The 22677-nt window shown below is 36.0% G+C and overlaps 1 protein-coding gene and 1 long non-coding RNA gene across 15 annotated transcripts in view; one reads left to right on the top strand and one right to left on the bottom strand.

The window, feature by feature from the left end:
• The first annotated feature begins 1846 nt into the window (after positions 1-1846).
• The window catches only part of LOC125774292 (uncharacterized), a 38968-nt gene continuing 18137 nt past the window's right edge, over positions 1847-22677 (top strand). For 2 of the 14 annotated variants that reach the window (XR_007420759.1, XR_007420758.1), the window contains exon 1: positions 14187-16243. Coding sequence is in view for 4 of the 14 variants with exons in the window: in XM_049444559.1 (XP_049300516.1) it covers positions 8745-10121 (1377 nt within the window). In the remaining 10 variants the exon portion in view is untranslated. The other 12 variants (XM_049444568.1, XM_049444563.1, XR_007420762.1 and 9 more) reach the window with 12 other exon arrangements.
• Positions 1909-20407, bottom strand: LOC125774294 (uncharacterized). Its single transcript, XR_007420763.1, has 3 exons — positions 19778-20407; positions 9950-11648; positions 1909-8060 (listed from the first exon to the last, which is right to left on the bottom strand). It is a non-coding gene; the product is annotated as an uncharacterized LOC125774294 (long non-coding RNA).

Genomic DNA, 22677 nt, shown 5'->3' with positions numbered 1-22677 from the left:
ATGTGCTCAGATGTCTGTGGAAAAAGTTATTCGAGATTCAAAGACTTAACATTTTCTTGGTTTTTCCAAAAAATCCTTATTTTGCCACTTTGCATGCTCATAACTCGGTCAGTTTTCGACGGATCTCCAATTGTAACACATATTTGGATAGATCAGCTCATTGGCTACCATAAGTTGTTCCATGTTGATGTGCTCAGATGTCTGTGGAAAAAGTTATTCGAGATACAAAGACTTAACATTTTCTCGGTTTTTCCAAAAAATCCTTATTTTGCCACTTTGCATGCTCATAACTCGGTCAGTTTTCGACGGATCTTCAATTGTAACACAGATTTGAATAGATCAGCTCATTGGCTACCATAAGTTGTTCTATGCCGATATGCTCAGATGTCTGTGGAAAAAGTTATTCGAGATACAAAGACCTAACATTTTCTCGGTTTTTCTAAAAAATTCCTCATTTTGCCACTTTGCATGCTCATAACTCGTTCAGTTTTCGACGGATCTTCAATTGTAACACAGATTTGGATAGATCAGCTCATTGGCTACCATAAGTTGTTCCATGTTGATGTGCTCAGATGTCTGTGGAAAAAGTTATTCGAGATACAAAGACTTAACATTTTCTCGGTTTTTCTAAAAAATTCCTCATTTTGCCACTTTGCATGCTCATAACTCGGTCAGTTTTCGACGGATCTTCAGTTGCAATACAGATTTGGATAGATCAGCTCATTGGCTACCATAAGTTGCTCCATTCCGATATGCTCAGATGTCTGTGGAAAAAGTTATTCGAGATACAAAGACTTAACATTTACTCGGTTTTTCCAAAAAAATCCTTATTTTGCCACTTTGCATGCTCATAACTCGGTCAGTTTTCGACGGATCTTCAGTTGTAACACAGATTTGAATGGATCTGCTCATTAGCTACCATAAGTTGTTCCATGCCGATATGCTCAGATGTCTGTGGAAAAAGTTATTCGAGATACAAAGACTTAACATTTTCTCGGTTTTTCCAAAAAAATCCTCATTTTGCCACTTTGCATGCTCATAACTCGGTCAGTTTTCGACGGATCTTCAGTTGTAACACAGATTTGGATAGATCAGCTCATTGGCTACCATAAGTTGTTCCATGTCGATATGCTCAGATGTCTGTGGAAAAAGTTATTCGAGATACAAAGACTTAACATTTTCTCGGTTTTTCTAAAAAATTCCTCATTTTGCCACTTTGCATGCTCATAACTCGGTCAGTTTTCGACGGATCTTCAGTTGTAACACAGATTTGGATAGATCAGCTCATTGGCTACCATAAGTTGTTCCATGTCGATATGCTCAGATGTCTGTGGAAAAAGTTATTCGAAATATAAAGACTTAACATTTTCTCGGTTTTTCTAAAAATATACTCATTTTTCTACTTTGCATGCTCATAACTCGGTCAGTTTTCGACGGATATTCAATTGTAACACAGATTTGGATAGATCAGCTCATTAGCTACCATAAGTTGTTCCATGTCGATATGCTTAGATGTCTGTGGAAAAAGTTATTCGAAATACAAAGACTTAACATTTTCTCGGTTTTTCTAAAAAAATCCTCATTTTGCCACTTTGCATGCTCATAACTCGGTCAGTTTTCGACGGATCTTCAATTGTAACACAGATTTGGGTATATCAGCTCATTGGCTACCATAAGTTGTTCCATGTCGATATGCTCAGATGTCTGTGGAAAAAGTTATTCGAGATACAAAGACTTAACATTTTCTCGGTTTTTCTAAAAAATTCCTTATTTTGCCACTTTGCATGCTCATAACTCGGTCAGTTTTCGACGGATCTTCAGTTGTAACACAGATTTGAATAGATCAGCTAATTGGCTACCATAAGTTGTTCCATGTCGATATGCTCAGATGTCTGTGGAAAAAGTTATTCGAGGTACAAAGACTTAACATTTTCTCGGTTTTTCTAAAAAATTCCTTATTTTGCCACTTTGCATGCTCATAACTCGGTCAGTTTTCGACGGATCTTCAGTTGTAACACAGATTTGAATAGATCAGCTCATTGGCTACCATAAGTTGTTCCATGTCGATATGCTCAGATGTCTGTGGAAAAAGTTATTCGAGATACAAAGACTTAACATTTTCTCGGTTTTTCTAAAAAAATCCTTATTTTGCTACTTTGCATGCTCATAACTCGGTCAGTTTTCGACGGATCTTCAATTGTAGCACAGATTTGGATAGATCTGCTCATTGGCTACCATAAGTTGTTCCACGTCGTTTGGCTCAGATGTCTGTGGAAAAAGTTATTCGAGATACAAAGACTAAACATTTTCTCGGTTTTTCAAAAAAAATCCTTATTTTGCTACTTTGCATGCTCATAACTCGGTCAGTTTTCGACGGATCTTCAATTGTAGCACAGATTTGGATAGATCTGCTCATTGGCTACCATAAGTTTTTTCACGTCGTTTGGCTCAGATGTCTGTGGAAAAAGTTATTCGCGATAGAAAGACTTAACATTTTCTCGGTTTTTCTTAAAAATTCCTCATTTTGCTACTTTGCATGCTCATAACTCGGTCAGTTTTCGACGGATCTTCAATTGTAACACAGATTTGGATAGATCTGCTCATTGGCTACCATAAGTTGTTTCACATCGTTTGGCTCAGATGTCTGTGGAAAAAGTTATTCGAGATAGAAAGACTTAACATTTTCTCGGTTTTTCTAAAAAATTCCTCATTTTGCCACTTTGCATGCTCATAACTCGGTCAGTTTTCGACGGATCTTCAATTGTAACACAGATTTGGATAGATCTGCTCATTGGCTACCATAAGTTGTTTCACATCGTTTGGCTCAGATGTCTGTGGAAAAAGTTATTCGAGATAGAAAGACTTAACATTTTCTCGGTTTTTCTTAAAAATTCCTCATTTTGCTACTTTGCATGCTCATAACTCGGTCAGTTTTCGACGGATCTTCAGTTGTAACACAGATTTTGATAGATCAGCTCATTGGCTACCATAAGTTGTTCCATGCCGATATGCTCAGATGTCTGTGGAAAAAGTTATTCGAGATACAAAGACTTAACATTTTCTCGGTTTTTCTAAAAAATTCCTCATTTTGCCACTTTGCATGCTCATAACTCGGTCAGTTTTCGACGGATCTTCAGTTGTAACACAGATTTTGATAGATCAGCTCATTGGCTACCATAAGTTGTTCCATGCCGATATGCTCAGATGTCTGTGGAAAAAGTTATTCGAGATACAAAGACTTAACATTTTCTCGGTTTTTCTAAAAAATTCCTCATTTTGCTACTTTGCATGCTCATAACTCGGTCAGTTTTCGACGGATCTTCAATTGTAACACAGATTTGGATAGATCTGCTCATTGACTACCATAAGTTGTTTCACGTCGATGTGCTCAGATGTCTGTGGAAAAAGTTATTCGAGATACAAAGACTTAACATTTTCTCGGTTTTTCTAAAAAATTCCTCATTTTGCCACTTTGCATGCTCATAACTCGGTCAGTTTTCGACGTATCTTCAGTTGTAACACAGATTTTGATAGATCTGCTCATTGGCTACCATAAGTTGTTCCACGTCGTTTGGCTCAGATGTCTGTGGAAAAAGTTATTCGAGATACAAAGACTTAACATTTTCTCGGTTTTTCTAAAAAATTCCTCATTTTGCCACTTTGCATGCTCATAACTCGGTCAGTTTTCGACGGATCTTCAGTTGTAACACAGATTTTGATAGATCAGCTCATTGGCTACCATAAGTTGTTTTATGCCGATATGCTCAGATGTCTGTGGAAAAAGTTATTCGAGATACAAAGACTTAACATTTTCTCGGTTTTTCTAAAAAATTCCTCATTTTGCCACTTTGCCTGCTCATAACTCGGTCAGTTTTCGACGGATCTTCAGTTGTAACACAGATTTTGATAGATCAGCTCATTGGCTACCATAAGTTGTTCCATGCCGATATGCTCAGATGTCTGTGGAAAAAGTTATTCGAGATACAAAGACTTAACATTTTCTCGGTTTTTCTAAAAAATTCCTCATTTTGCTACTTTGCATGCTCATAACTCGGTCAGTTTTCGACGGATCTTCAATTGTAACACAGATTTGGATAGATCTGCTCATTGACTACCATAAGTTGTTTCACGTCGATGTGCTCAGATGTCTGTGGAAAAAGTTATTCGAGATACAAAGACTTAACATTTTCTCGGTTTTTCTAAAAAATTCCTCATTTTGCCACTTTGCATGCTCATAACTCGGTCAGTTTTCGACGTATCTTCAGTTGTAACACAGATTTTGATAGATCAGCTCATTGGCTACCATAAGTTGTTCCATGCCGATATGCTCAGATGTCTGTGGAAAAAGTTATTCGAGATACAAAGACTTAACATTTTCTCGGTTTTTCTAAAAAATTCCTCATTTTGCCACTTTGCATGCTCATAACTCGGTCAGTTTTCGACGGATCTTCAGTTGTAACACAGATTTGGATAGATCAGCTCATTGGCTACCATAAGTTGTTCCATGCCGATATGCTCAGATGTCTGTGGAAAAAGTTATTCGAGATACAAAGACTTAACATTTTCTCGGTTTTTCTAAAAAATTCCTCATTTTGCCACTTTGCATGCTCATAAATTGGTCAGTTTTCGACGTATCTTCAGTTGTAACACAGATTTTGATAGATCTGCTCATTGGCTACCATAAGTTGTTCCATGTCGTTTGGCTCAGATGTCTGTGGAAAAAGTTATTCGAGATACAAAGACTTAACATTTTCTCGGTTTTTCTAAAAAATTCCTCATTTTGCCACTTTGCATGCTCATAACTCGGTCAGTTTTCGACGGATCTTCAGTTGTAACACAGATTTTGATAGATCAGCTCATTGGCTACCATAAGTTGTTCCATGCCGATATGCTCAGATGTCTGTGGAAAAAGTTATTCGAGATACAAAGACTTAACATTTTCTCGGTTTTCTAAAAAATTCCTCATTTTGCTACTTTGCATGCTCATAACTCGGTCAGTTTTCGACGGATCTTCAATTGTAACATAGATTTGGATAGATCTGCTCATTGACTACCATAAGTTGTTTCACGTCGATGTGCTCAGATGTCTGTGGAAAAAGTTATTCGAGATACAAAGACTTAACATTTTCTCGGTTTTTCTAAAAAATTCCTCATTTTGCCACTTTGCATGCTCATAACTCGGTCAGTTTTCGACGTATCTTCAGTTGTAACACAGATTTTGATAGATCAGCTCATTGGCTACCATAAGTTGTTCCATGCCGATATGCTCAGATGTCTGTGGAAAAAGTTATTCGAGATACAAAGACTTAACATTTTCTCGGTTTTTCTAAAAAATTCCTCATTTTGCCACTTTGCATGCTCATAACTCGGTCAGTTTTCGACGGATCTTCAATTGTAACACAGATTTGGATAGATCTGCTCATTGACTACCATAAGTTGTTTCACGTCGATGTGCTCAGATGTCTGTGGAAAAAGTTATTCGAGATACAAAGACTTAACATTTTCTCGGTTTTTCTAAAAAATTCCTCATTTTGCCACTTTGCATGCTCATAACTCGGTCAGTTTTCGACGTATCTTCAGTTGTAACACAGATTTTGATAGATCAGCTCATTGGCTACCATAAGTTGTTCCATGCCGATATGCTCAGATGTCTGTGGAAAAAGTTATTCGAGATACAAAGACTTAACATTTTCTCAATTTTTCTAAAAAAATTCCTCATTTTGCTACTTTGCATGCTCATAACTCGGTCAGTTTTCGACGGATCTTCAATTGTAACACAGATTTGGATAGATCTGCTCATTGGCTACCATAAGTTGTTTCATGCCGATATGCTCAGATGTCTGTGGAAAAAGTTATTCGAGATACAGAGACTTAACATTTTCTCGGTTTTTCTAAAAAATTCCTCATTTTGCCAATTTGCATGCTCATAACTCGATCAGTTTTCGACGGATCTTCAGTTGTAACACAGATTTGGATAGATCTGCTCATTGGCTACCATAAGTTGTTTCATGCCGATATGCTCAGATGTCTGTGGAAAAAGTTATTCGAGATACAAAGACTTAACATTTTCTCGGTTTTTCTAAAAAATTCCTCATTTTGCCACTTTGCATGCTCATAACTCGGTCAGTTTTCGACGTATCTTCAGTTGTAACACAGATTTGGATAGATCTGCTCATTGTCTACCATAAGTTGTTCCATGCCGATATGCTCAAATGTTTGTGGAAAAAGTTATTCGAGATACAAAGACTTAACATTTTCTCGGTTTTTCTAAAAAATTCCTCATTTTGCCACTTTGCATGCTCATAACTCGGTCAGTTTTCGACGGATCTTCAGTTGTATCACAGATTTGGATAGATCAGCTCATTGGCTACCATAAGTTGTTCCATGCCGATATGCTCAGATGTCTGTGGAAAAAGTTATTCGAGATACAAAGACTTAACATTTTCTCGGTTTTTCTAAAGAAATTCTCATTATGATACTTTGCATGCTCATAACTCGGTCAGTTTTCGACGGATCTTCAGTTGTAACACAGATTTGGATAGATCAGCTCATTGGCTACCATAAGTTGTTCCATGCCGATATGCTCAGATGTCTGTGGAAAAAGTTATTCGAGATACAAAGACTTAACATTTTCTCGGTTTTTCTAAAAAATTCCTCATTTTGCTACTTTGCATGCTCATAACTCGGTCAGTTTTCGACGGATCTTCAATTGTAACACAGATTTGGATAGATCTGCTCATTGTCTACCATAAGTTGTTCCATGTCGATATGCTCAAATGTTTGTGGAAAAAGTTATTCGAGATACAAAGACTTAACATTTTCTCGGTTTTTCTAAAAAATTCCTCATTTTGCCACTTTGCATGCTCATAACTCGGTCAGTTTTCGACGGATCTTCAGTTGTATCACAGATTTGGATAGATCAGCTCATTGGCTACCATAAGTTGTTCCATGCCGATATGCTCAGATGTCTGTGGAAAAAGTTATTCGAGATACAAAGACTTAACATTTTCTCGGTTTTTCTAAAAAATTCCTCATTTTGCTACTTTGCATGCTCATAACTCGGTCAGTTTTCGACGGATCTTCAATTGTAACACAGATTTGGATAGATCTGCTCATTGTCTACCATAAGTTGTTCCATGCCGATATGCTCAAATGTTTGTGGAAAAAGTTATTCGAGATACAAAGACTTAACATTTTCTCGGTTTTTCTAAAAAATTCCTCATTTTGCCACTTTGCATGCTCATAACTCGGTCAGTTTTCGACGGATCTTCAGTTGTATCACAGATTTGGATAGATCAGCTCATTGGCTACCATAAGTTGTTCCATGCCGATATGCTCAGATGTCTGTGGAAAAAGTTATTCGAGATACAAAGACTTAACATTTTCTCGGTTTTTCTAAAGAAATTCTCATTATGATACTTTGCATGCTCATAACTCGGTCAGTTTTCGACGGATCTTCAGTTGTAACACAGATTTGGATAGATCAGCTCATTGGCTACCATAAGTTGTTCCATGCCGATATGCTCAGATGTCTGTGGAAAAAGTTATTCGAGATACAAAGACTTAACATTTTCTCGGTTTTTCTAAAGAAATTCTCATTATGATACTTTGCATGCTCATAACTCGGTCAGTTTTCGACGGATCTTCAGTTGTAACACAGATTTTGATAGATCAGCTCATTGGCTACCATAAGTTGTTCCATGCCGATATGCTCAAATGTCTGTGGAAAAAGTTATTCGAGATACAAAGACTTAACATTTTCTCGGTTTTTCTAAAAAATTCCTCATTTTGCCACTTTGCATGCTCATAACTCGGTCAGTTTTCGACGGATCTTCAGTTGTAACACAGATTTGGATAGATCAGCTCATTGGCTAATATAAGTTGTTCCATGCCGATATGCTCAGATGTCGGTGGAAAAAGTTATTTGAGGTACAAAGACTTAAAATTTTCTCAATTTTTCCTAAAAAATTCCTCATTTTGCCACTTTGGATGCTTATAACTCGGTCAGTTTCCGATGGATCTTCAATTGTAACACAGATTTGGAAAGATCTGCTCATCAGCTACCAAAAGTTATTCTACGCCGATGTGCTAAGTTGTCTGTGGAAAAAGTTATTGGAGGTACAAAGACTTAAAATTTTCTCAATTTTTCCTAAAAAATTCCTCATTTTGCCACTTTGGATGCTTATAACTCGGTCAGTTTCCAATGGATCTTCAATTGTAGCACATATTTGGATAGATCTGGTCATTAGCTACCAAAAGTTATTCTACGCCGATGTGCTAAGTTGTCTGTGGAAAAAGTTATTCGAGGTACAAAGACTTAACATTTTCTCAATTTTTCTAAAAAAATTCCTCATTTTGCCACTTTGGATGCTTATAACTCGGTCAGTTTCCAATGGATCTTCAATTGTAGCACATATTTGGATAGATCTGGTCATTAGCTACCAAAAGTTATTCTACGCCGATGTGCTAAGTTGTCTGTGGAAAAAGTTATTCGAGGTACAAAGACTTAACATTTTCTCAACTTTTCCAAAAAAATTCCTCATTTTGCCACTTTGGATGCTTATAACTCGGTCAGTTTCCAATGGATCTTCAATTGTAGCACATATTTGGATAGATCTGGTCATTAGCTACCAAAAACTATTCTACGCCGATGTGCTAAGTTGTCTGTGGAAAAAGTTATTCGAGGTACAAAGACTTAACATTTTCTCAACTTTTCCAAAAAATTCCTCATTTTGCCACTTTGGATGCTTATAACTCGGTCAGTTTCCAATGGATCTTCAATTGTAGCACATATTTGGATAGATCTTGTCATTAGCTACCAAAAGTTATTCTACGCCGATGTGCTAAGTTGTCTGTGGAAAAAGTTATTTGAGGTACAAAGACTTAACATTTTCTCAACTTTTCCAAAAAAATTCCTCATTTTGCCACTTTGGATGCTTATAACTCGGACAGTTTCCAATGGATCTTCAATTGTAGCACATATTTGGATAGATCTGGTCATTAGCTACCAAAAGTTATTCTACGCCGATGTGCTAAGTTGTCTGTGGAAAAAGTTATTTGAGGTACAAAGACTTAACATTTTCTCAATTTTTCTAAAAAAATTCCTCATTTTGCCACTTTGGATGCTTATAACTCGGTCAGTTTCCAATGGATCTTCAATTGTAGCACATATTTGGATAGATCTGGTCATTAGCTACCAAAAGTTATTCTACGCCGATGTGCTAAGTTGTCTGTGGAAAAAGTTATTTGAGGTACAAAGACTTAACATTTTCTCAACTTTTCCAAAAAAATTCCTCATTTTGCCACTTTGGATGCTTATAACTCGGTCAGTTTCCAATGGATCTTCAATTGTAGCACATATTTGGATAGATCTGGTCATTAGCTACCAAAAGTTATTCTACGCCGATGTGCTAAGTTGTCTGTGGAAAAAGTTATTTGAGGTACAAAGACTTAACATTTTCTCAACTTTTCCAAAAAAATTCCTCATTTTGCCACTTTGGATGCTTATAACTCGGTCAGTTTCCAATGGATCTTCAATTGTAGCACATATTTGGATAGATCTGGTCATTAGCTACCAAAAGTTATTCTACGCCGATGTGCTAAGTTGTCTGTGGAAAAAGTTATTTGAGGTACAAAGACTTAACATTTTCTCAACTTTTCCAAAAAAATTCCTCATTTTGCCACTTTGGATGCTTATAACTCGGTCAGTTTCCAATGGATCTTCAATTGTAGCACATATTTGGATAGATCTGGTCATTAGCTACCAAAAGTTATTCTACGCCGATGTGCTAAGTTGTCTGTGGAAAAAGTTATTCGAGGTACAAAGACTTAACATTTTCTCAACTTTTCCAAAAAAATTCCTCATTTTGCCACTTTGGATGCTTATAACTCGGTCAGTTTCCAATGGATCTTCAATTGTAGCACATATTTGGATAGATCTGGTCATTACCTACCAAAAGTTATTCTACGCCGATGTGCTAAGTTGTCTGTGGAAAAAGTTATTTGAGGTACAAAGACTTAACATTTTCTCAATTTTTCTAAAAAAATTCCTCATTTTGCCACTTTGGATGCTTATAACTCGGTCAGTTTCCAATGGATCTTCAATTGTAGCACATATTTGAATAGATCTGGTCATTAGCTACCAAAAGTTATTCTACGCCGATGTGCTAAGTTGTCTGTGGAAAAAGTTATTCGAGGTACAAAGACTTAACATTTTCTCAACTTTTCCAAAAAAATTCCTCATTTTGCCACTTTGGATGCTTATAACTCGGTCAGTTTCCAATGGATCTTCAATTGTAGCACATATTTGGATAGATCTGGTCATTAGCTACCAAAAGTTATTCTACGCCGATGTGCTAAGTTGTCTGTGGAAAAAGTTATTCGAGGTACAAAGACTTAACATTTTCTCAACTTTTCCAAAAAATTCCTCATTTTGCCACTTTGGATGCTTATAACTCGGTCAGTTTCCAATGGATCTTCAATTGTAGCACATATTTGGATAGATCTGGTTATTAGCTACCAAAAGTTATTCTACGCCGATGTGCTAAGTTGTCTGTGGAAAAAGTTATTTGAGGTACAAAGACTTAACATTTTCTCAATTTTTCTAAAAAAATTCCTCATTTTGCCACTTTGGATGCTTATAACTCGGTCAGTTTCCAATGGATCTTCAATTGTAGCACATATTTGGATAGATCTGGTCATTAGCTACCAAAAGTTATTCTACGCCGATGTGCTAAGTTGTCTGTGGAAAAAGTTATTTGAGGTACAAAGACTTAACATTTTCTCAACTTTTCCAAAAAAATTCCTCATTTTGCCACTTTGGATGCTTATAACTCGGTCAGTTTCCAATGGATCTTCAATTGTAGCACATATTTGGATAGATCTGGTCATTAGCTACCAAAAGTTATTCTACGCCGATGTGCTAAGTTGTCTGTGGAAAAAGTTATTTGAGGTACAAAGACTTAACATTTTCTCAACTTTTCCAAAAAAATTCCTCATTTTGCCACTTTGGATGCTTATAACTCGGTCAGTTTCCAATGGATCTTCAATTGTAGCACATATTTGGATAGATCTGGTCATTAGCTACCAAAAGTTATTCTACGCCGATGTGCTAAGTTGTCTGTGGAAAAAGTTATTCGAGGTACAAAGACTTAACATTTTCTCAACTTTTCCAAAAAAATTCCTCATTTTGCCACTTTGGATGCTTATAACTCGGTCAGTTTCCAATGGATCTTCAATTGTAGCACATATTTGGATAGATCTGGTCATTAGCTACCAAAAGTTATTCTACGCCGATGTGCTAAGTTGTCTGTGGAAAAAGTTATTCGAGGTACAAAGACTTAACATTTTCTCAACTTTTCCAAAAAATTCCTCATTTTGCCACTTTGGATGCTTATAACTCGGTCAGTTTCCAATGGATCTTCAATTGTAGCACATATTTGGATAGATCTGGTCATTAGCTACCAAAAGTTATTCTACGCCGATGTGCTAAGTTGTCTGTGGAAAAAGTTATTCGAGGTACAAAGACTTAACATTTTCTCAATTTTTCTAAAAAAATTCCTCATTTTGCCACTTTGGATGCTTATAACTCGGTCAGTTTCCAATGGATCTTCAATTGTAGCACATATTTGGATAGATCTGGTTATTAGCTACCAAAAGTTATTCTACGCCGATGTGCTAAGTTGTCTGTGGAAAAAGTTATTCGAGGTACAAAGACTTAACATTTTCTCAACTTTTCCAAAAAAATTCCTCATTTTGCCACTTTGGATGCTTATAACTCGGTCAGTTTCCAATGGATCTTCAATTGTAGCACATATTTGGATAGATCTGGTCATTAGCTACCAAAAGTTATTCTACGTCGATGTGCTAAGTTGTCTGTGGAAAAAGTTATTCGAGGTACAAAGACTTAAAATTTTCTCAATTTTTCCTAAAAAATTCCTCATTTTGCCACTTTGGATGCTTATAACTCGGTCAGTTTCCAATGGATCTTCAATTGTAACACAGATTTGGAAAGATCTGCTCATCAGCTACCAAAAGTTATTCTACGCCGATGTGCTAAGTTGTCTGTGGAAAAAGTTATTCGAGGTACAAAGACTTAAAATTTTCTCAATTTTTCCTAAAAAATTCCTCATTTTGCCACTTTGGATGCTTATAACTCGGTCAGTTTCCAATGGATCTTCAATTGTAACACAGATTTGGAAAGATCTGCTCATCAGCTACCAAAAGTTATTCTACGCCGATGTGCTAAGTTGTCTGTGGAAAAAGTTATTGGAGGTACAAAGACTTAAAATTTTCTCAATTTTTCCTAAAAAATTCCTCATTTTGCCACTTTGGATGCTTATAACTCGGTCAGTTTCCAATGGATCTTCAATTGTAGCACATATTTGGATAGATCTGGTCATTAGCTACCAAAAGTTATTCTACGCCGATGTGCTAAGTTGTCTGTGGAAAAAGTTATTCGAGGTACAAAGACTTAACATTTTCTCAACTTTTCCAAAAAAATTCCTCATTTTGCCACTTTGGATGCTTATAACTCGGTCAGTTTCCAATGGATCTTCAATTGTAGCACATATTTGGATAGATCTGGTCATTAGCTACCAAAAGTTATTCTACGCCGATGTGCTAAGTTGTCTGTGGAAAAAGTTATTCGAGGTACAAAGACTTAAAATTTTCTCAATTTTTCCTAAAAAAATTCCTCATTTTGCCACTTTGGATGCTTATAACTCGGTCAGTTTCCAATGGATCTTCAATTGTAACACAGATTTGGAAAGATCTGCTCATCAGCTACCAAAAGTTATTCTACGCCGATGTGCTAAGTTGTCTGTGGAAAAAGTTATTCGAGGTACAAAGACTTAACATTTTCTCAACTTTTCCAAAAAAATTCCTCATTTTGCCACTTTGGATGCTTATAACTCGGTCAGTTTCCAATGGATCTTCAATTGTAGCACATATTTGGATAGATCTGGTCATAAGCTACCAAAAGTTATTCTACGCCGATGTGCTAAGTTGTCTGTGGAAAAAGTTATTCGAGGTACAAAGACTTAAAATTTTCTCAATTTTTCCTAAAAAATTCCTCATTTTGCCACTTTGGATGCTTATAACTCGGTCAGTTTCCAATGGATCTTCAATTGTAACACAGATTTGGAAAGATCTGCTCATCAGCTACCAAAAGTTATTCTACGCCGATGTGCTAAGTTGTCTGTGGAAAAAGTTATTCGAGGTACAAAGACTTAAAATTTTCTCAATTTTTCCTAAAAAATTCCTCATTTTGCCACTTTGGATGCTTATAACTCGGTCAGTTTCCAATGGATCTTCAATTGTAACACAGATTTGGAAAGATCTGCTCATCAGCTACCAAAAGTTATTCTACGCCGATGTGCTAAGTTGTCTGTGGAAAAAGTTATTGGAGGTACAAAGACTTAACTTTTTCTCAATTTTTCTAAAAAAATTCCTCATTTTGCCACTTTGGATGCTTATAACTCGGTCAGTTTCCAATGGATCTTCAATTGTAGCACATATTTGGATAGATCTGGTCATTAGCTACCAAAAGTTATTCTACGCCGATGTGCTAAGTTGTCTGTGGAAAAAGTTATTCGAGGTACAAAGACTTAACATTTTCTCAACTTTTCCAAAAAAAATCCTCATTTTGCCACTTTGGATGCTTATAACTCGGTCAGTTTCCAATGGATCTTCAATTGTAGCACATATTTGGATAGATCTGGTCATTAGCTACCAAAAGTTATTCTACGCCGATGTGCTAAGTTGTCTGTGGAAAAAGTTATTCGAGGTACAAAGACTTAACATTTTCTCAACTTTTCCAAAAAAATTCCTCATTTTGCCACTTTGGATGCTTATAACTCGGTCAGTTTCCAATAGATCTTCAATTGTAGCACATATTTGGAAAGATCTGCTCATCAGCTACCAAAAGTTATTCTACGCCGATGTGCTAAGTTGTCTGTGGAAAAAGTTATTCGAGGTACAAAGACTTAACATTTTCTCAACTTTTCCAAAAAAATTCCTCATTTTGCCACTTTGGATGCTTATAACTCGGTCAGTTTCCAATGGATCTTCAATTGTAGCACATATTTGGATAGATCTGGTCATAAGCTACCAAAAGTTATTCTACGCCGATGTGCTAAGTTGTCTGTGGAAAAAGTTATTCGAGGTACAAAGACTTAAAATTTTCTCAATTTTTCCTAAAAAATTCCTCATTTTGCCACTTTGGATGCTTATAACTCGGTCAGTTTCCAATGGATCTTCAATTGTAACACAGATTTGGAAAGATCTGCTCATCAGCTACCAAAAGTTATTCTACGCCGATGTGCTAAGTTGTCTGTGGAAAAAGTTATTCGAGGTACAAAGACTTAAAATTTTCTCAATTTTTCCTAAAAAATTCCTCATTTTGCCACTTTGGATGCTTATAACTCGGTCAGTTTCCAATGGATCTTCAATTGTAACACAGATTTGGAAAGATCTGCTCATCAGCTACCAAAAGTTATTCTACGCCGATGTGCTAAGTTGTCTGTGGAAAAAGTTATTGGAGGTACAAAGACTTAACTTTTTCTCAATTTTTCTAAAAAAATTCCTCATTTTGCCACTTTGGATGCTTATAACTCGGTCAGTTTCCAATGGATCTTCAATTGTAGCACATATTTGGATAGATCTGGTCATTAGCTACCAAAAGTTATTCTACGCCGATGTGCTAAGTTGTCTGTGGAAAAAGTTATTCGAGGTACAAAGACTTAACATTTTCTCAACTTTTCCAAAAAAATTCCTCATTTTGCCACTTTGGATGCTTATAACTCGGTCAGTTTCCAATGGATCTTCAATTGTAGCACATATTTGGATAGATCTGGTCATTAGCTACCAAAAGTTATTCTACGCCGATGTGCTAAGTTGTCTGTGGAAAAAGTTATTCGAGGTACAAAGACTTAACATTTTCTCAATTTTTCTAAAAAAATTCCTCATTTTGCCACTTTGGATGCTTATAACTCGGTCAGTTTCCAATGGATCTTCAATTGTAGCACATATTTGGATAGATCTGGTCATTAGCTACCAAAAGTTATTCTACGCCGATGTGCTAAGTTGTCTGTGGAAAAAGTTATTCGAGGTACAAAGACTTAACATTTTCTCAACTTTTCCAAAAAAATTCCTCATTTTGCCACTTTGGATGCTTATAACTCGGTCAGTTTCCAATGGATCTTCAATTGTAGCACATATTTGGAAAGATCTGCTCATCAGCTACCAAAAGTTATTCTACGCCGATGTGCTAAGTTGTCTGTGGAAAAAGTTATTCGAGGTACAAAGACTTAACATTTTCTCAACTTTTCCAAAAAAATTCCTCATTTTGCCACTTTGGATGCTTATAACTCGGTCAGTTTCCAATGGATCTTCAATTGTAGCACATATTTGGATAGATCTGGTCATTAGCTACCAAAAGTTATTCTACGCCGATGTGCTAAGTTGTCTGTGGAAAAAGTTATTCGAGGTACAAAGACTTAACATTTTCTCAACTTTCCAAAAAAAAATCCTCATTTTGCCACTTTGGATGCTTATAACTCGGTCAGTTTCCAATGGATCTTCAATTGTAGCACATATTTGGATAGATCTGGTCATTAGCTACCAAAAGTTATTCTACGCCGATGTGCTAAGTTGTCTGTGGAAAAAGTTATTCGAGGTACAAAGACTTAACATTTTCTCAACTTTTCCAAAAAAATTCCTCATTTTGCCACTTTGGATGCTTATAACTCGGTCAGTTTCCAATGGATCTTCAATTGTACCACATATTTGGATAGATCTGGTCATTAGCTACCAAAAGTTATTCTACGCCGATGTGCTAAGTTGTCTGTGGAAAAAGTTATTCGAGGTACAAAGACTTAAAATTTTCTCAATTTTTCCAAAAAAATTCCTCATTTTGCCACTTTGGATGCTTATAACTCGGTCAGTTTCCAATGGATCTTGAATTGTAGCACATATTTGGATAGATCTGGTCATTAGCTACCAAAAGTTATTCTACGTCGATGTGCTAAGTTGTCTGTGGAAAAAGTTATTCGAGGTACAAAGACTTAACATTTTCTCAACTTTCCAAAAAAAAATCCTCATTTTGCCACTTTGGATGCTTATAACTCGGTCAGTTTCCAATGGATCTTCAATTGTAGCACATATTTGGATAGATCTGGTCATTAGCTACCAAAAGTTATTCTACGCCGATGTGCTAAGTTGTCTGTGGAAAAAGTTATTTGAGGTACAAAGACTTAACATTTTCTCAATTTTTCTAAAAAAATTCCTCATTTTGCCACTTTGGATGCTTATAACTCGGTCAGTTTCCAATGGATCTTCAATTGTAGCACATATTTGGATAGATCTGGTTATTAGCTACCAAAAGTTATTCTACGCCGATGTGCTAAGTTGTCTGTGGAAAAAGTTATTCGAGGTACAAAGACTTAACATTTTCTCAACTTTTCCAAAAAAATTCCTCATTTTGCCACTTTGGATGCTTATAACTCGGTCAGTTTCCAATGGATCTTGAATTGTAGCACATATTTGGATAGATCTGGTCATTAGCTACCAAAAGTTATTCTACGCCGATGTGCTAAGTTGTCTGTGGAAAAAGTTATTCGAGGTACAAAGACTTAAAATTTTCTCAATTTTTCCTAAAAAATTCCTCATTTTGCCACTTTGGATGCTTATAACTCGGTCAGTTTCCAATGGATCTTCAATTGTAACACAGATTTGGAAAGATCTGCTCATCAGCTACCAAAAGTTATTCTACGCCGATGTGCTAAGTTGTCTGTGGAAAAAGTTATTTGAGGTACAAAGACTTAACATTTTCTCAATTTTTCTAAAAAAATTCCTCATTTTGCCACTTTGGATGCTTATAACTCGGTCAGTTTCCAATGGATCTTGAATTGTAGCACATATTTGGATAGATCTGGTCATTAGCTACCAAAAGTTATTCTACGCCGATGTGCTAAGTTGTCTGTGGAAAAAGTTATTCGAGGTACAAAGACTTAAAATTTTCTCAATTTTTCCTAAAAATTCCTCATTTTGCCACTTTGGATGCTTATAACTCGGTCAGTTTTCCAATGGATCTTCAATTGTAACACAGATTTGGAAAGATCTGCTCATCAGCTACCAAAAGTTATTCTACGCCGATGTGCTAAGTTGTCTGTGGAAAAAGTTATTTGAGGTACAAAGACTTAACATTTTCTCAATTTTTCTAAAAAAATTCCTCATTTTGCCACTTTGGATGCTTATAACTCGGTCAGTTTCCAATGGATCTTCAATTGTAGCACATATTTGGATAGATCTGGTTATTAGCCTACCAAAAGTTATTCTACGCCGATGTGCTAAGTTGTCTGTGGAAAAAGTTATTCGAGGTACAAAGACTTAACATTTTCTCAACTTTTCCAAAAAAATTCCTCATTTTGCCACTTTGGATGCTTATAACTCGGACAGTTTCCAATGGATCTTCAATTGTAGCACATATTTGGATAGATCTGATCATTAGCTACCAAAGTTATTCTACGTCGATGTGCTAAGTTGTCTGTGGAAAAAGTTATTCGAGGTACAAAGACTTAAAATTTTCTCAATTTTTCCTAAAAAAATTCCTCATTTTGCCACTTTGGATGCTTATAACTCGGTCAGTTTCCAATGGATCTTCAATTGTAACACAGATTTGGAAAGATCTGCTCATCAGCTACCAAAAGTTATTCTACGCCGATGTGCTAAGTTGTCTGTGGAAAAAGTATTCGAGGTACAAAGACTTAAAATTTTCTCAATTTTTCCTAAAAAATTCCTCATTTTGCCACTTTGGATGCTTATAACTCGGTCAGTTTCCGATGGATCTTCAATTGTAACACAGATTTGGAAAGATCTGCTCATCAGCTACCAAAAGTTATTCTACGCCGATGTGCTAAGTTGTCTGTGGAAAAAGTTATTGGAGGTACAAAAGACTTAAAATTTTCTCAATTTTTCCTAAAAAAATTCCTCATTTTGCCACTTTGGATGCTTATAACTCGGTCAGTTTCCAATGGATCTTCAATTGTAGCACATATTTGGATAGATCTGGTCATTAGCTACCAAAAGTTATTCTACGCCGATGTGCTAAGTTGTCTGTGGAAAAAGTTATTCGAGGTACAAAGACTTAACATTTTCTCAATTTTTCTAAAAAAATTCCTCATTTTGCCACTTTGGATGCTTATAACTCGGTCAGTTTCCAATGGATCTTCAATTGTAGCACATATTTGGATAGATCTGGTCATTAGCTACCAAAAGTTATTCTACGCCGATGTGCTAAGTTGTCTGTGGAAAAAGTTATTCGAGGTACAAAGACTTAACATTTTCTCAACTTTTCCAAAAAAATTCCTCATTTTGCCACTTTGGATGCTTATAACTCGGTCAGTTTCCAATGGATCTTCAATTGTAGCACATATTTGGATAGATCTGGTCATTAGCTACCAAAAACTATTCTACGCCGATGTGCTAAGTTGTCTGTGGAAAAAGTTATTCGAGGTACAAAGACTTAACATTTTCTCAACTTTTCCAAAAAATTCCTCATTTTGCCACTTTGGATGCTTATAACTCGGTCAGTTTCCAATGGATCTTCAATTGTAGCACATATTTGGATAGATCTGGTCATTAGCTACCAAAAGTTATTCTACGCCGATGTGCTAAGTTGTCTGTGGAAAAAGTTATTTGAGGTACAAAGACTTAACATTTTCTCAACTTTTCCAAAAAAATTCCTCATTTTGCCACTTTGGATGCTTATAACTCGGACAGTTTCCAATGGATCTTCAATTGTAGCACATATTTGGATAGATCTGGTCATTAGCTACCAAAAGTTATTCTACGCCGATGTGCTAAGTTGTCTGTGGAAAAAGTTATTTGAGGTACAAAGACTTAACATTTTCTCAATTTTTCTAAAAAAATTCCTCATTTTGCCACTTTGGATGCTTATAACTCGGTCAGTTTCCAATGGATCTTCAATTGTAGCACATATTTGGATAGATCTGGTCATTAGCTACCAAAAGTTATTCTACGCCGATGTGCTAAGTTGTCTGTGGAAAAAGTTATTTGAGGTACAAAGACTTAACATTTTCTCAACTTTTCCAAAAAAATTCCTCATTTTGCCACTTTGGATGCTTATAACTCGGTCAGTTTCCAATGGATCTTCAATTGTAGCACATATTTGGATAGATCTGGTCATTAGCTACCAAAAGTTATTCTACGCCGATGTGCTAAGTTGTCTGTGGAAAAAGTTATTTGAGGTACAAAGACTTAACATTTTCTCAACTTTTCCAAAAAAATTCCTCATTTTGCCACTTTGGATGCTTATAACTCGGTCAGTTTCCAATGGATCTTCAATTGTAGCACATATTTGGATAGATCTGGTCATTAGCTACCAAAAGTTATTCTACGCCGATGTGCTAAGTTGTCTGTGGAAAAAGTTATTTGAGGTACAAAGACTTAACATTTTCTCAACTTTTCCAAAAAAATTCCTCATTTTGCCACTTTGGATGCTTATAACTCGGTCAGTTTCCAATGGATCTTCAATTGTAGCACATATTTGGATAGATCTGGTCATTAGCTACCAAAAGTTATTCTACGCCGATGTGCTAAGTTGTCTGTGGAAAAAGTTATTCGAGGTACAAAGACTTAACATTTTCTCAACTTTTCCAAAAAAATTCCTCATTTTGCCACTTTGGATGCTTATAACTCGGTCAGTTTCCAATGGATCTTCAATTGTAGCACATATTTGGATAGATCTGGTCATTACCTACCAAAAGTTATTCTACGCCGATGTGCTAAGTTGTCTGTGGAAAAAGTTATTTGAGGTACAAAGACTTAACATTTTCTCAATTTTTCTAAAAAAATTCCTCATTTTGCCACTTTGGATGCTTATAACTCGGTCAGTTTCCATGGATCTTCAATTGTAGCACATATTTGAATAGATCTGGTCATTAGCTACCAAAAGTTATTCTACGCCGATGTGCTAAGTTGTCTGTGGAAAAAGTTATTCGAGGTACAAAGACTTAACATTTTCTCAACTTTTCCAAAAAAATTCCTCATTTTGCCACTTTGGATGCTTATAACTCGTCAGTTTCCAATGGATCTTCAATTGTAGCACATATTTGGATAGATCTGGTCATTAGCTACCAAAAGTTATTCTACGCCGATGTGCTAAGTTGTCTGTGGAAAAAGTTATTCGAGGTACAAAGACTTAACATTTTCTCAACTTTTCCAAAAAAATTCCTCATTTTGCCACTTTGGATGCTTATAACTCGGTCAGTTTCCAATGGATCTTCAATTGTAGCACATATTTGGATAGATCTGGTCATTAGCTACCAAAAGTTATGCTACGCCGATGTGCTAAGTTGTCTGTGGAAAAAGTTATTTGAGGTACAAAGACTTAACATTTTCTCAATTTTTCTAAAAAAATTCCTCATTTTGCCACTTTGGATGCTTATAACTCGGTCAGTTTCCAATGGATCTTCAATTGTAGCACATATTTGGATAGATCTGGTCATTAGCTACCAAAAGTTATTCTACGCCGATGTGCTAAGTTGTCTGTGGAAAAAGTTATTCGAGGTACAAAGACTTAACATTTTCTCAACTTTTCAAAAAAAAATCCTCATTTTGCCACTTTGGATGCTTATAACTCGGTCAGTTTCCAATGGATCTTCAATTGTAGCACATATTTGGATAGATCTGGTCATTAGCTAATAAAAGTTATTCTACGCCGATGTGCTAAGTTGTCTGTGGAAAAAGTTATTCGAGGTACAAAGACTTAACATTTCTCAACTTTTCCAAAAAAATTCCTCATTTTGCCACTTTGGATGCTTATAACTCGGTCAGTTTCCAATGGATCTTCAATTGTAGCACATATTTGGATAGATCTGGTCATTAGCTACCAAAAGTTATTCTACGCCGATGTGCTAAGTTGTCTGTGGAAAAAGTTATTCGAGGTACAAAAGACTTAACATTTTCTCAACTTTTCCAAAAAAATTCCTCATTTTGCCACTTTGGATGCTTATAACTCGGTCAGTTTCCAATGGATCTTCAATTGTAGCACATATTTGGATAGATCTGATCATTAGCTACCAAAAGTTATTCTACGCCGATGTGCTAAGTTGTCTGTGGAAAAAGTTATTCGAGGTACAAAGACTTAACATTTTCTCAACTTTTCCAAAAAAATTCCTCATTTTGCCACTTTGGATGCTTATAACTCGGTCAGTTTCCAATGGATCTTCAATTGTAGCACATATTTGGATAGATCTGGTCATTAGCTACCAAAAGTTATTCTACGCCGATGTGCTAAGTTGTCTGTGGAAAAAGTTATTCGAGGTACAAAGACTTAACATTTTCTCAACTTTTCCAAAAAAAAATTCCTCATTTTGCCACTTTGGATGCTTATAACTCGGTCAGTTTCCAATGGATCTTCAAATTGTAGCACATATTTGGATAGATCTGGTCATTAGCTACCAAAAGTTATTCTACGCCGATGTGCTAAGTTGTCTGTGGAAAAAGTTATTCGAGGTACAAAGACTTAACATTTTCTCAACTTTTCCAAAAAAATTCCTCATTTTGCCACTTTGGATGCTTATAACTCGGTCAGTTTCCAATGGATCTTCAATTGTAGCACATATTTGGATAGATCTGGTCATTAGCTACCAAAAGTTATTCTACGCCGATGTGCTAAGTTGTCTGTGGAAAAAGTTATTCGAGGTACAAAGACTTAACATTTTCTCAACTTTTCCAAAAAAATTCCTCATTTTGCCACTTTGGATGCTTATAACTCGGTCAGTTTCCAATGGATCTTCAATTGTAGCACATATTTGGATAGATCTGGTCATTAGCTACCAAAAGTTATTCTACGCCGATGTGCTAAGTTGTCTGTGGAAAAAGTTATTCGAGGTACAAAGACTTAACATTTTCTCAACTTTTCCAAAAAATTCCTCATTTTGCCACTTTGGATGCTTATAACTCGGTCAGTTTCCAATGGATCTTCAATTGTAGCACATATTTGGATAGATCTGGTCATTAGCTACCAAAAGTTATTCTACGCCGATGTGCTAAGTTGTCTGTGGAAAAAGTTATTCGAGGTACAAAGACTTAACATTTTCTCAATTTTTCTAAAAAAAATTCCTCATTTTGCCACTTTGGATGCTTATAACTCGGTCAGTTTCCAATGGATCTTCAATTGTAGCACATATTTGGATAGATCTGGTCATTAGCTACCAAAAGTTATTCTACGCCGATGTGCTAAGTTGTCTGTGGAAAAAGTTATTCGAGGTACAAAGACTTAACATTTTCTCAACTTTTCCAAAAAAATTCCTCATTTTGCCACTTTGGATGCTTATAACTCGGTCAGTTTCCAATGGATCTTCAATTGTAGCACATATTTGGATAGATCTGGTCATTAGCTACCAAAAGTTATTCTACCGTCGATGTGCTAAGTTGTCTGTGGAAAAAGTTATTCGAGGTACAAAGACTTAAAATTTTCTCAATTTTTCCTAAAAAATTCCTCATTTTGCCACTTTGGATGCTTATAACTCGGTCAGTTTCCAATGGATCTTCAATTGTAACACAGATTTGGAAAGATCTGCTCATCAGCTACCAAAAGTTATTCTACGCCGATGTGCTAAGTTGTCTGTGGAAAAAGTTATTCGAGGTACA

The sequence above is a fragment of the Anopheles funestus genome, unplaced genomic scaffold, assembly GCF_943734845.2.
Source record: "Anopheles funestus unplaced genomic scaffold, idAnoFuneDA-416_04 scaffold_21_ctg1, whole genome shotgun sequence".
Lineage (NCBI taxonomy): Eukaryota > Metazoa > Arthropoda > Insecta > Diptera > Culicidae > Anopheles > Anopheles funestus.
This window is presented reverse-complemented; position numbering and strand designations above follow the sequence as displayed.